Consider the following 15,006-nt stretch of genomic DNA (forward strand, 5'->3'; position numbering starts at 1 on the left):
GTAATGTGAATTTCTCCTCTGGGGAGCAATGAAGTTTTGCTGAGCGCATCAAAAATTTCAGGCCTGCACTCCCACCTTGAGAACTTTGTCCTGGCGAGCTTTTATTTTGAAAGTTAGTGCAACATCCCGTTTCTATCCGTGGGCGAGAGGTTCTCTGAGACTTGATGTAGTTCAGTGTCAGTGTAAACTTCGGGGCTGTCAGGTGGGAGCGCTGCTGCGGGTCAGTGACTGGAGCCTTTTTTTTTTAACGCAGGAAATTTACCTTGTAAAGAATTCACATTTTGGGACAGTTGGACAAAATTCCAGCGACACCCCGATACCTTTTCAAAGCGAGGTGAGATTCATTTATTTTTGTTACATAGGGAGAGAGGGTGTCTTTTGCATCTTTTGGTCCACATTAATGAATGAATCAACACGCTTTGGTTTGAATTCATCAGCTCATCTGCCCAGTTTTGTTTTCCTGAACACGAGGATTAATTTGAACTGTTATTATCAGTAGAAACTATGTTAATCATATTCATCTTAACATTAGTGTTTTCAGTTTACATTGCAGTGTAAGCTACACATGCTCTTCTCAGTTTTGAAAATGGTTGTCCAAATCCCAGTAGTGAATTAAAATTAGAAACACAGGATAACCACCGAGTTGTACTGCGTACCCGCTCATTTTGGCATCTTTACTTTTTGACAATAGTAGGCTTACTTGTATTTTTGTGTGTTTATTCTGTGTATGGCTCTGGGGTCCTGGACATTTCTGCTCCACAAGTTACAGCATGTCATGTCTTGCCCACAGTGGATTTTTTTTTTTTTTTTTTTTTTTTTTAGTAATCTAGACTTTACCAACTAATTTTTCCACTGGCTTTATCAACTTTGGTTGGTTTCACAGCTATGCCATATACGTGCATATCAAGTCTCATTTATCTTAAAATGTAGTAATTCACAGAAAAAATGCAGCAACTACTTAATCACGGGTCTTAGTGGCAAAACAGCAGCTGATACTTTTTCCTCTTTCCTCAGTTCCTCATGCTGTATTCCTCAGTTTAAACAAGCTAAAAATGTTTACAGTATCCGCTTTTCACTTCAAAAGCCGTGAAACTCAGTTGCATGTGAGAATCAAATGTCTGTAAAATCTGAACATTCCTTGTCTGTCTTCCCTCACAGAGCTCCTGCTCGTTCTCCAGAATGTTCTCTGCGAGGAAAGTATCTTATAGGTAGCAATCAATCACAGTGGACTGTGACGTGGAGATGGTCGCTTGGGCCTCTTTGCTGACAGTATGCATATGGATACAAACGCAGGTTGCCTCAGGACAGCACACATGTCCTTCTACTCCTCGCAGGCTGGTGGATTTCACTGTAAACTACTCCCTCCCCCACTACGAGTCAGAGAAACCCATACAGAACATAGTGGTGGATTGGGAATCACATCAGCCACAGGTATACATTGGATGCCAGAATGTAATAGAGGCAGTCAACAGTACTATGAACAAAACATGGGAAGTGAGAACCGGACCTGTTGGCAGTCCAGAATGTAAAACCTGTCAGGTGTGTGACATAGAAACAGATCCTGGGGATCCAGTGGATACAGACAATGAGGTTCTGCTTTTGGATCCTGCTGGATTTCTCTTGCCATACTTGTACATTTGTGGGAGCACTCAGCATGGGATCTGTTACTTCATTGACGTTACCAATGCACGGCCTGAGCCTCAGTGTTTATACAAAAAAGAGCAAAACTCTCCATCCAGTTGCCCTGACTGTCTGGCTAGCCCACTTGGCACCAAAGTCACCATCGTTGAACAGGGAGCCACATCGCTTTTTTTTGTAGCAGCGTCTGTCAATGATAAAGTGACACAGAGATATCCACGGAGGTCGATATCAGTGGTCAGGCCACTTTCAACTGAAGATGGCTTTCATATGGTCATGAATGGCCTGACAGTGCTCCCCAGGCTACAGGACTCTTACAGGATTAATTATCTCTACAGCTTCTCTGCCAAGGAACATGTCTACTTTCTCTCTCTGCAGAGAGAAAATCCCTTAAAGAGCAATTCAAGATTTCAGACTCGTCTGGGACGACTTCCAGTATTAATTCCTGAGGTGTGGATGTACAGAGAGGTGGTCCTGGAGTGCCGGTACGAACCAAAACGCAGGAGGAGACGGAGAGAGGGATTCAAGGACATTGTGTATAACGGGCTACAGGCGGCCCACTTTGGGCAAGCTGGGAAGGACCTGGCCGAGGAGCTGGGGGTGGACGAGAAAGAAGATATTCTGTATGGAGTGTTTGCAGAGGTGAATGAGCATGGTCAGCCTCAAAAAAGCTCAGCCCTGTGTGCCTTCTCTTTGACCAAAGTAAACCATGCGATTGATTTGGGCGTGGAGGCCTGCTGTAAGTCAGGTACAGAGCAGCTGTCCAGAGGTCTCTGCCACTTCCAGCGCTGTGAGAGCTGCCCACATGAAGTGAGTAACTATGTTTTTTTTAATGTTTGGCTGTCATCAGAGCAGAGGAATAGTACAAAGGTCCCTTGTGCCCAGACAGGAAGTGACAGGTCCAGACAAATACTGCATAATTAAATCGCCTGTGATCGAAACAGTGTATTTTATTACTAAGCTTAGAGTTTTATCTTGTCTTGAGCAATAAGGGATAGTAAATTATAAGCGATACTACAGTTAGTACATAATGTAAATATTATATTGTGTACCCGTGGCAACTCTGATGAATGTGTGTGTGTATGTGTGTGAGAGAGAGAGAGAGAGGGAGAGAGAAGCCAGATGAGAAAAGTGGGAGAGGTGGATGAGTCATATGTGTGACCTGCACATTGCCAAATCATTTCTCTGCTCTGTTAAGTTTCGGTGTTTCTTAGTGGAATGGGGGCAGCTGTTTACAGTGCACAGCTCTGAAATGAAAATTGTTTCACCTGAGATGTATCTCAAGATTAAAGACTCAGTGATTTCTTTATTGCGCTAAGATATGTTCACTCTAAAAACACCTTCAATGAGCCAAGCATTTGGGGCTGTGGCTCTTGACAAAATGATAAAGGTGTGGTCTTTTCCTTTTATGGAGTTCAGACTATGTCCTTTGAGCTCCCACAACCATGTGCACACCTACAGAAATGTGTGCCAACAAACACAAGTTATAAATCCTACTGATAAAAAGCTGGAATTTCAAGGGGAGGGACAGTGTTAAACTGTGCCTGGCTTTTATTTGTTTTATTTGAGTAGCGAATAGGAGGAATATTAAAGCAGTGAGGAGCAGGGAGGAAATAAAGCTTTCTGAGGATGAAACAACTTGGATACAACATGTATTCAAGAGCAAAAATGCTGAAAGTGACTGAAAAGATCAACAGAGGCATGCTGGGGCAGGTCTGTTAGGTTGCTTTAGACTGTAATGTTTACCATTAGTTTAACATTGTGTCTCTTTTTAAAATGATTACTTTTTACTAACTAGCATGACACATGTTCTGCCAACCAACTACACCTATCTGGCACCTACTGTTTTATGTGTAAAAAGCATGAAGAGTCAAGTTTCAGTAGCTGAAAATCTGCACTGAGAAAGAGTCACCAAGTCAACATATGGAGTGGGCGTCACTGCTGTTTTATGACCTTGTACCTCTCACAGCTTGTTACTATGACTGGAGGCTAGGCTAGAGCACTTCCTCTTCCCAAATGATTGAATTAAGAGTCTCTCTGGTTACTCTTTCTACTCCTCTTCCTGTCAAACACAAGGATGTGCATGTAAATATTACTGTATCTGCTTAGAAGGAGACCAAGCCTCATGGAGGCAGATACAGGGATTAAGAATGCTGACACTGAAATCTCAAGTATTGGAATTCCTGTTGCTCAATATGTGCTAACAGGTTTGTACTGTATGTGTTTCACCTACTTGCACAGAGCTCTGAAGGTAATGATACATGCAGTGCCATGCCCACCCTGGTGTCAAAGCCATACCACAGAGTAGACCTCTTCAACAGGCAGATGAGAGACGTGCTGTTCACCGCAGTCCTGGTCACCACTAATGGGAATCAGACACTGGGGCACTTTGGTACCTCAGATGGCAGGATACTGCAGGTAACCAGATGCCTTACAATGAAACAGTGGTGTCATTATTTTGTATTTCTTTATTTTAAGTTTCTCCTCTTTTTTCAATTACTCTTGCTAATACCAACATATTGCAATTCCACGTCTAACTAAAGCACGTTTATGTTTTCCTTGTCTGTCAACCAGAAGCTGGTGCATATTACAATTTCCAAAAATGTTAATCTTTGTGACCTTATGTCTCTGTCTCACTTATTTAGGTGATTCTTACCACATACAGGCCTATTGTTTTTGCCAACTATTCTCTGGGAGATGCAGCAGTATCCAGGACGGCAGCTGTGTACTCAAAGGATTCACTTCTCTTTGTAATTGGAAATAAGGTACATTTTGTAATAAGTGCTGCATGTAATGCCTTTCTTGTGACTGTTTTACTCTTTTACGTGTGGTTTACCCCACCCTCGTTTTCCTCTCTCCTCCATCAAGATGTTCAGGGTGCCCTCTGCAGGACCCGGGTGTGCGCATTTTATGACATGCTCCATGTGTTTGACGGCTCCACGCTTCATGAACTGTGGCTGGTGCTCGGGAATCTGCTCAAGGCAGCACGAGTGTACCTCGCAGTGGAACAAAAACTCCTGTGCACCTGTCATAACAGAGGTAGATTTGCAGCTGTCTGTAACTGATTAGCCTAATTTTAAACACTGTGAATCGTAAAGTTGATCATACTGATTGAACTGAGATGCCGGCTGATATTCTGTTCACATCCTTGTGTCTGCAGTTTTTCCCTAAAATGGCACCTGCTGGTGGTGAGACTGAAGTGACGTTGTGCGGTTGGGAGTTTCAGTCCCCTCTGCGACCTGCCATTATCAGCGGCAAAACCCACATCATTACAGTGGGCTCTGGGAGCTTGTGTACTGTCCTGCCTGAGAAGAGCAGCAGTGAAGTGTGAGTAGCAGAGACGCAAATTGCTGAATGCACAATGCCACACACAGTTTTTCATTTGCTTCAAGTTCTAATGCAGAAATTGTCACCAACAACTGACAGGCATTCAGTCAAAACAATCAATCAAATAAATGGCACTTTTTTCTGTCCTGAAATTGATACTCAATCCTTACTCAACTGAACGTACTGTTAATACTTCCACAACATAATGACTAATGTATTCTAATTTACCATATTCGATTTCAGCAGCACACACAGTGAATAAACAAACCAATACTGACTTCAGTTTGGGTTATAGACACATTTTAAAATGACCATATTATTGTGAAAATTATGTCTCCAACTGTAGTTAAAATTAATATTTTGATAGTCCAATAGGATTTTTAATCTTTTATGTAACTTAGGAAGGAGGAGGACTTTCTCCCTCTTTGTTTTATTAGGAACATTTAATCCTTGAAGATATATTGTTGATGCATTCAAGCATTTACCTTATCTGTGGATCCTGTGGAGCTGGCAACTAGGAGAGACAAGAAGAGACAAGAACAACAAGACATGGTTTAAAGTGTGATTTTAAAATGAAAATACATCATTTTCAGAATTCTTTGTATCATACAAATGTTCAAAAGCAAAACTCTTCCAAGTCTGAGAGGGGAATCAATCACTGGACATACACTAAAGATTTCCGCATTTTCCTTGGTAGTTCTTAAACATTTTTTTAATACAGTGTAAATGTTGTGTGCTAACTGTCCACATTTGCTACTGCTCATTTCTCTCTGGCAAACTCTCCATCGCCACCTACAGAATTTGTAGTTACATAATTTCTTGTGCCGTTAATATAGGCTTGTATGCAAGATTCAGGAAAACAGACCAAGCCAGAACCTCAAGATCACTCTGAAAGTGCACGAGGGGGAAGTGGAGGGCCGCTACTCAATCGATGGCACAGCTCAGGCACTTGGCTTCTCTTTTGTGGTGAGAATAACATCTTTAATGCTAATTTTTTACAAGATGATGTAGCAATACATTCTCTATATGATATTTATTTGTGGAAAAAAGGTGTGTATAATGCAATGTTAGATTGTAACATGATGAATTTCATCTCTGTCTAATCAGAAACCTAGCATAACAGCAATCAGCCCTCTCTATGGGCCCATGTTTGGAGGAACAGCGGTTACACTGACAGGCAGATATCTTAATTCTGGGGTAAAGAGAGAAGTCTTCATTGCGAACAACAAGTGCAACATTCAAAGGTGAGCAACATAGATGGCTATATCTTGACGTTAATAGATGGTTATGGTCTGCACCACATTCATTTCATCCTGTATCATTTTTTGATTTAAAGCTTTCAGTATTGTACACATTTGGTATCTCTGATCTGTATTGCTTTTAGTGTTCCTGAAGGAAGTGGGACTTCATCTTCAATCGTCTGTCACACAGCATCTGTAACAGGTGTCCTGAAGGCACCTGTGAAAGTCGTCATTGACGACTTTGATGTGATCACCCCTATGATGTTCTCCTACAAAAATAACCCTTTTATAATGTCTGTGTATCCTCACTGCAGTTTCAGAAGGTAGGACGCTGACCCCAGTCTGCTTTGGTCTCATTCTTCAAATTACCATAATAAGACCAACCGTGTTTATACATAAAGGAAGTCAGTGTTATTTATTAACATGGTCATGTATGTTGTCATACAGTGGCTCCAAGCTGGTGATAGAAGGTCAGAATCTTGACTCTGCCCACAAAACTGTGGTTCAGTACACTCCCAAAAATCCCCTCATGCCATCTCTTCAACAAGTAAGTTAACTCTTTGATTTTCTGCTTCTGTAAGACTTCATAGGCACAGTACATTATTCAAATTGTACCAGGTCATTAAACTGCATCCTGTGTGCAGAGAAATAAAATGAAGTGAAATACTCTTACTTGAAGTGAAATACTCTTACTTTAACATATAAACAGAGCTGCAGTTTATGATCCTGTTTGGGAATTTCAGCCACGAATTACCAGCCATACTCATTCTTACTGAATATTGCTTTCTTATTAGGCCTAACTGTAATAGTAGTTGTGATTTAAAACAATATTTTATATGCTGACTTCACTTGAGGTGTGCAACGGCACTGTAAATGACACACATATGGAGTGCTGGACCCCTGCGTTTCAAGAGGAAATGCCAGAGGAAAAGTCTGACACAGGAGAGATTTTTATTCACATGGACGGAAAACGTGACCTCTGGAAGAGACGTTTTGACTACCACCCTGATGCCAGAGTCATTCCCTTTGAAAGTGATGACAATGAATTACTTCTAAAACCAGGAGAGACAGAAGTTTCACTGCATGTATGTTTGCACACTCTTACACACCTTTTTTCCCATATGTCTTTATGTAACTAATTTGGGACTTGTTTGTATGAAAATCTCAGTAATAGCAATAGTCGCAGAGCAAAATTGTTATTACTTGTGTATTCTTCGGTATGTTACACAAAATACCAATTACCAATTGTCTTTTAACATTTAAACTGTTTTTCTTCCACATATGTAACAGCATAGCAAACTGAATACAGTGGACACATGTATGAATATCACAATGACGATTGGCGGTGTGGGCTGCAAAGTTCAGGTTCTGTTAAATGAGCTGACGTGCAGGATTCCTAAAGGCCTGGTTATCCCCAATGAGGGATTGCCTGTCAGGGTAAGAGAATCCAATTTTAAAATATTAGCCTTAATCTAAATCACCTGATAATAAATCAGATATATTTAACAAGAGTAATCATCTGTTCAACTATTGTAGGTGTTTGTGAACAGGAAAGAATATGATGTGGGTACAGTACTGTATGGTGACAACAAAGGTGTGACTGTGGGTATTACGCTGGGAATCTTTGCTGCATTGGTAGTCGGTGCTGGCCTTGCATATATTGTGATGATGCATGTAAGGAAGAGAAAGAGAGGTGAGAGAAATTCTGCTACGTTTTGATGCGACACCACTGTATATTTTCAAAGTTTTTTGGTTCTGTGATTTTCATTTATCAAACTTGTCCTTTCAGCAGATATAGAGAATCGTTTATCAACACTGATTTCACGGAACCGCATGGGCAGCCACTCTGATTTCTCACCAACAGGAGACTACAGACGAGGTGCGATGTCAAAATTCATTTATTTATTCATTGACAAACCCATATCAACTGCAGATCAGGTCTTCTATGTGTTCGTTCCCTTTTCTTCATCCCGTACGCCTAACGATGCAGCAGCCCTGTGAAGTATAACCTTTTAAATATATATATATTTTATGAATCATTGTAGTTTTGTTCAGAGATTGGTAAATAAATAGGTAGATAAATGTAAAAAATCATTTCATCTTTGTGGTGAAAGTCCGTCACCTAAGTCAAGTCATGCGATGAAGAATAACCTGACAAATAAAGAGTAAAATGTTCACAGAATATTAATTGTCCCATTCAATCAAATGCTTTCTTGCATTCATGAAAACAAATGTTTTAGATGTTTTGGTGAAGAATGTATAAATTCAATAACCAACTTAAGGCAGATAAAATTACTTTTGACAAAGTCTGTTCGGAATGAGCTGTACCAAAAGACACAAATGCCTTCTTGCAACTTTGCACCATCTCAGTTTGTGTACCTTTGCTTGTGTGTTACTGTAGATCTGTCCAGCCAAACATCAGGTTCACGGGGAATGGCCTTCCAAGGTTTGTTATATGCTGCCAGCCATGATCATCTGTCCGTTCCTTTAGTACCACGGGACAACATCTCCATGGTCAGCCTGAGTTCTGAGCTCCTTGAAGAGGTCAAAGATGTGCTGATCCCTGCTGAGATGCTCCGAATTGAGGATAGCCAGATAATTGGCAAAGGTACGCCTTGTGGCTTTTTTTTCCCTTTCTTTCTTAGTGGAATATTTTTTGTTACAGTAAAGCACATAACTTCCATAACAATCACTTCTTCTCCGTATGCAGGTCACTTTGGGACAGTTTATCATGGATACCTGATAGACAGCAAAAAGCAGGAGACCCATTGTGCTGTTAAATCATTGAACAGTACGTGAATACCAATTTTATTAAAGGAAATCATCATTATATGAACTTTGGGTGGTAGATTTTCCTGCATAACTGTATGTGTTTTACAAACAGGGATCACAGATCTGGGGGAGGTAGACCAGTTCCTCAGAGAAGGCATCATCATGAAAGGTTTCAACCACCCAAACATACTCTCTCTGCTGGGCATCATGCTGCCCAAAGAAGGGCTCCCCCTGGTGGTGTTACCATATATGAAGCATGGGGATGTGCGTCATTTCATCCGTTCTGAGAAAAGGGTAAATTACGTAATGAAACTTTCTGGACCAGCAGGGTCATGACTGTGAATATTTGCTCTGTCAACCTGGCAAGAGTTTTTTGTACTCCAGACTATGAGCTCCAGCTTAATCATCTCTGAGTACTATTTCTTAATCTCTCACAGAACCCAACAGTGAAAGACCTGATCGGGTTTGGGCTTCAAGTTGCCAAGGGGATGGAGTATTTAGCCCAGAAAAAGTTTGTCCACAGAGACCTGGCTGCACGTAACTGCATGTGAGTGTGAATCATACACTGATTACTGGCCCATGACATGTCAGTGGAAAAGCTTTGTCTTGCCCACATGAGGCAGTTCCACTGTCTATTGTCAAGTTAACAAGTTAGTGTTATCTATAAGCTGTACTGTTAAGGTGTAATTAACTATGGAATATCCCCACTGATTTTATGTAAGCTGTAAATTAAGTTTTGGTTGCTATTGTTCTATGGTCGCCTATAGAACAGAGTTTGTCTGTCCAAGCAATGCTAATAATTATAAAAGTTTAAAAACTTAAACTTAAAAAAAATGTTGCTCTACCAAGAAAGAAGTTCAACCGTGTTTGGTTTTAAAATCTGCTAAAGCGAAATAGATTACCTTGTCCAGTTGTAGGCCTTTGTTTTCTTTTTTTTGTTTATTTGCCCATGCATATTAAAGAAGATGTGTATTTTGGTGCATTTTGGGAAATACAACTTTTTGCTTTCTTTGAGAGAATTAGATGATACTGTTCTCTTTTTTTTTTTTTTTTTACTTTTCTCACCATTTGAGCATCCTACGTGTGCATGGCAAATTTCTAATGGGATTATCAGAGATCATCTACCTGGCAGGGAGACAACCGTTTCTTAAGATATGTTCTTATTTCAGGCTGGATGAAACCTTCACAGTAAAGGTGGCTGATTTTGGCATGGCGAGGGACATCTATGATAAGGAATACTACAGCATTCAAGATCACAGACGGGCAAAGCTGCCAGTGAAGTGGATGGCCATTGAAAGCCTGCAAACACAGAAGTTCACAATCAAGTCTGATGTGGTGAGTGTACTTAACCCAGGCCGGACAAATACATTTATATCTATCATGCATGTATCTGCATTACATTGCTTATCTTTTTCCCAGTGGTCATATGGCATCTTAATGTGGGAGCTGCTGACCAGAGGTGCTAGCCCATATCCAGATGTGGACCCCTATGACATCACACACTACTTGTTGAAGGGACGTCGTCTTCCACAGCCACAGTTTTGCCCTGATACCCTGTAAGAATCATAAAAATATAGATAAGATAAAAGATATAACACAGTTGCTTCAGCATGTTGTAATTTGAATTTCTTCAGGAGACTCAGTTCTTATATGTCAGTTTTATCTCGGTTGTAATATATTATTCTTCACAATAGCCTTCATTCAATAGTTTACTCACCTGCTTCGCTATGTACTCATTCACTTACTCATTCCCTCATTTACACATTTGCTCATTCCACAGGTATTCAATCATGCTGACATGTTGGGACCCAGAGCCTGAATGTAGACCTACCTTTCGCAGCCTGGTTACAGAAGTACAACGCATCCTGTCTTGCCTGGAAGGAGAGCACTACATCAGTCTGAAGGTTACCTATGTCAACATAGATCAGCCAAGGCCTTACCCGTCTCTGACTGGATCCGCAGATGAGGCTGAGGCCTCAGATTTGGACACAGATGGTAACGCTGCCAGCTGAGTGCCTCAGAACCCTAAGACTCTCTGGTAGGAACAGAATCTGGATCAGATTTGGAAACCATACAAGATGAGACAGCTTGTCTCGTCACATATGTCGTTGATTACGTCCACAAACTTGAGCATATGGACTGTTTGGCTACTGATTTAAGACATTGTAGGTATAACAGACTCTTACTGGAGCTGAGACAAAAATGACGCTGGAAGTTCCCCATGCTTGTCACTACATTTTATTTGTAGCAAAACAGAGTGTCGATGGAAGTAAATGTTTTTATTCTCATCTGAAGCACAAGTGTGACTGAAACAAAGTGAATGTAACATGCTTTTGTTCTCAGATTTATAGAAAAGGATGTCAGCGTACATGAGGACATTTTATATGTCCCTAAGTTAGTGTGTTAGACTGTCAGATGTGGTGTCTATGAATACTGGCTTGCGCTCAGGGGTCAACATTTTTACTTTTTTTCTCACATTTTCCTTACTATATGGAGATATAATATAGATCAAATCCCTTCATATAGGCTATAGAATGTAAACTTAATATCATGGTATGTGTGTATGTGAAATTATCACACTGGATGTAGAACAGCTCCATCGATACTCAAAAACTCTGCACCTGCTGAATTATACAGTGAGCTATCTGTTCTGTTCTGTTATCAACTGTACCTGTCATTATCACTAGAGGGCAACCAACGCCTCCTTCAAAAGCATACATGAGTTGCTGCGGCAGTGATGATCTGCACTACAGCAGACAATTCAACACAAAGGTGTTACACAAACAATATAACTCTATGTATCTGTTGAGCAAATGTGACAAATTCAATCTTTCAACTCAATCAACACAGCACAACATATGGCAGATTTGGGGGATTTCTTTGTTTCTCGTACGTAATTAAAATGATCTCCGCAGAGATATATGCACTGATTTTTTTTCTTTTACTTTTAGACTGACAGTGCAGTATGATTTAACCAAAGAAATGGTTTATGTTGACCAGTAATCTTTCTACCAGGGGCAATGAATTTGGTTCTGATATACTTGATTTTTGTCACTGCTACATTTCTTTCCTTCCTTTCAAGACTGAACTGCGCCATGGGTTGCACTTTAAAGAGTGTTTTTATACATGAATATGGCTTATTGCTCATCCTTGTCTCTAAAATGTGTCAACAAATCAAATGTCTCCCTAGACCTGTTTTTTTCTCTCATCCTGAAAAATCCTGCTGCTTATGGGCAAACAGGATAGTACAATTTTATTCTTAATTAACCTTGTTTGGCATTCTGATGAAAAATGCAGATACAGCAAGAGAAGGCACAGGAGTTCTTCATGAAAGTGGATCATCAGAGCCACTGAAGTAAAAAAAAAAAAAAGCTGTGCAGTGACACAGATCTGAGGTAGCGCAGCTCTTGCTCTCTGCCAGGTAGAAGAGAGGAAAAACACACTGTTAGAGGTCTGAATTATGTCAGCTGAACTAGAGTGAAAACTGCATGATTCAGGCTAATCTGTGTATCTAGCATTTGTAATACTCTCTATGAATAATTTATGGATCTAAAAAAAAGATATTTTTTTTTTTATCCCTTGCCTTCAGATACTGTATAGGTGACGATAATAATGACAAGCTCTGGTTGTGTTAGAGTAGAGGTTCGGGATTTGAAAATGAGGTGATGTTTCCAGCGAAACTGATGGATGGATTTTTTTTTCTTTCTTTTTGCTGTGAACCATCCTCATATGAGAGGACTGCATCTATATAAGACATTCAGAAGCAAACATGGGGTCATAGGATGCACCTAATGCACCTAAACAGTTACTGATCTGACCAAAATACATTTACAATACAGTTTTTAGGCTACACACGATGAACTGGACGTGAGGAGTAGTAAAGAAGGGTTAGACGATGAATAAACATTATGAGGAGTCCATGAACCCACTATGGGACAACATGTACTTACATTTCAGTCCTGTAGACCACCAAATATAAAGGTTTAAAGCAAGTCTGAGATTTCAAGTGTCAGCTTGAAAAGTGCTCTCATGATTAATTTGCCAGTGCAGCTTCTGGGATTGCATGAATGCTGTTGAAAATAAATTTTGGCATGAAACAAAGGAGCCTGGCATTGAAATGAAAACTTGAAATGAAAGAAGAAAGATTGGCATCAGCTTTGAGAATGAAGAGGTTTTGAAAAAGAATTGAAAAATTGTAACAATTTTTTTTGTTCTCTTTTGGCAGTGAATCGGGTTTTTATTCACAATTTTAATTACTTTTATTTTATTTTCTAGGCTGAGAGTTTTTTTTTTTTTTAATGCCAGTGTTTCCTTTTTCTGATCAAGGTTTGATTTCAACACAGAAAACAAATGTACTGGACAACTCCCAGGTTTGACCCTCTAAACAGACACACTGTAAAACTGTAAATATGAAGCATGTGGCTCGGGGAGATAGTAAGCATGCTCAGGCAGCTATGGGTGCATTAACAAATGTTTTGGCGGGCTTTAGGTGAAACACTGTGGACTTCATAATCTCCATAATGCTGCTTTTTGAAACAAAAAGAACTGATGACCAAAATATTCAATGCATGTGTCGATTTAATCGCCTTACAAAATCAATTTACTGTTCCAAATCTGAATATTATTGTCCAATCAGCAGCTTTTTTTTTTTTTAATGTAGACCCGGCAATGCATTTCTATAGGCTCCGAGAGGGCTTGCCCCAACGTGCTTTCGTCATACGCACCGATGAAGTCACGTGCGCATACGCATAACATTCACGTTCAAGATCAACATGGCTAGCATTGCAATTCAAGGGGCAACTTCATCGTGTCATTGGGGGAATTACCATTCTTTCGTCGGAGCAATCAAGATAAATAGGCAGTCAAAGAATTAGGACCAGCTAGACGAAATTTAAATATCAAGCAGGTGTCTGCAAAGGCGGGGAAAACCTACAGCCGCGGATTTTCATGGAGCTGGTATGAGCGGAAAACGTGGCTAGCAGGATGCGAAGTAGCTAACGTGCTGTTCTGCTACCCGAGTCTTCTGATTCACCCGGATGGAAACACCGACACGCACCGTTTCTCGGAGAAGGTGGGAAAACATGAAGTATCGAAGATGCATATGGACAGCTACCTGAAACTTCCGTCTTTTGGAAGAATTGACATTGCCACACAGTTGGATGAGAGCTACATGATAGCCCTGTGTCGTCACAACGATGAGGTGAGTAAGAACCGCCATATTCTAGGCCTCCTTATTGACTGTGTCAGATTCTGTGGCGCGTTTGAATTAGTCCTGCGAGGCAAGGATGAAATCGAGGGGTCCAGCAACCCCGGGATTTTTCGTGGACTGGTCGACTTAGTGGCGTCGGTAGACGAGGTGTTTGAGGAGCACTTAAAAACGTCCTTCTTATTGTACTCTCTAAATGTTGAATTGTAAATAGTTGTATTGATTGCACATTGATATTTATATATATACATACACATATCACTGTATATACTGAATACGCTCTGTGATGATTTGATTTTAGTATATTTTGATTTGATTTTCAATATGGCATCGTTCTTTTAAGTGCGTTACCATGGTTACTGTGATGATGACTGGAGTAAATAGTAGGTTATGCCAACATTGATTTCATTGAAACAACTGCTGCACCTAAAATAAAATGTCAGATGAAGACAATGGGGTTGTTATGATTAATTGTAAAGCAGGTATTTTTTTTCACTTTCTGAAGTAGAAATGAGGGCAAACTAGTAGATGACAATGTGTCTGTTGATGGCCACAGTGGAGGTGTTTCATTGTAGAACCAAAATTGTACTCAAGAAATTAACTATGAACCTGATGTAGCTATACAAAAATATTGTACAGTATGTACAATTCATGTCTGATGCTGCCATCTAGCTAGTGGTTGAACAGGAAAGGTGACCAGGGAAACCAAATTATGCAATGCAATGTAAAGTGACTTTGGTTATTTTACCCATTGAACGGGTCATTTTAGCCATCATCGCAACAAGAGATTTGAGAGGAGTCGCCACTGCTTTACAATACGCA

General features: G+C 40.3%; 1 protein-coding gene across 2 annotated transcripts; it reads left to right on the forward strand.

Annotated features, from left to right (window-relative positions):
• Positions 1–190: 190 nt before the first annotated feature.
• Positions 191–11,894, forward strand: LOC121179952 (macrophage-stimulating protein receptor-like). Of its 2 annotated transcripts, none has more exons than XM_041035119.1 (21): positions 191–334; positions 1,159–2,448; positions 3,880–4,056; positions 4,284–4,403; positions 4,507–4,677; positions 4,799–4,965; positions 5,802–5,931; positions 6,073–6,209; positions 6,350–6,529; positions 6,654–6,753; positions 7,061–7,291; positions 7,497–7,643; positions 7,743–7,899; positions 7,996–8,085; positions 8,608–8,814; positions 8,917–8,997; positions 9,091–9,272; positions 9,416–9,525; positions 10,148–10,313; positions 10,398–10,534; positions 10,759–11,894. In XM_041035119.1, the coding sequence occupies exons 2-21, from the start codon at positions 1,243–1,245 to the stop codon at positions 10,988–10,990; spliced, it is 4,128 nt and encodes a 1,375-aa protein (XP_040891053.1). In that variant the 5' UTR covers positions 191–334; positions 1,159–1,242; the 3' UTR covers positions 10,991–11,894. The 2 variants fall into 2 exon arrangements, with proteins under 2 accessions (XP_040891053.1, XP_040891054.1); XM_041035120.1 differs by having other exon boundaries at positions 254–334; positions 7,999–8,085.
• The last annotated feature ends 3,112 nt before the right edge of the window (positions 11,895–15,006 follow it).

This window comes from Toxotes jaculatrix, chromosome 3, assembly GCF_017976425.1.
Source record: "Toxotes jaculatrix isolate fToxJac2 chromosome 3, fToxJac2.pri, whole genome shotgun sequence".
Classification (NCBI taxonomy): Eukaryota; Metazoa; Chordata; class Actinopteri; family Toxotidae; genus Toxotes; species Toxotes jaculatrix.

Coding starts and splice junctions, on each gene's coding strand:
- LOC121179952 (XM_041035119.1), top strand. CDS start 1,243: ATGGTCGCTTGGGCCTCTTTGCTGACAGTATGCATATGGATACAAACG. Junction 4,404..4,506: donor TCTTTGTAATTGGAAATAAG/GTACATTTTGTA, acceptor TCCTCCATCAAG/ATGTTCAGGGTGCCCTCTGC. Junction 6,210..6,349: donor AACAAGTGCAACATTCAAAG/GTGAGCAACATA, acceptor TATTGCTTTTAG/TGTTCCTGAAGGAAGTGGGA.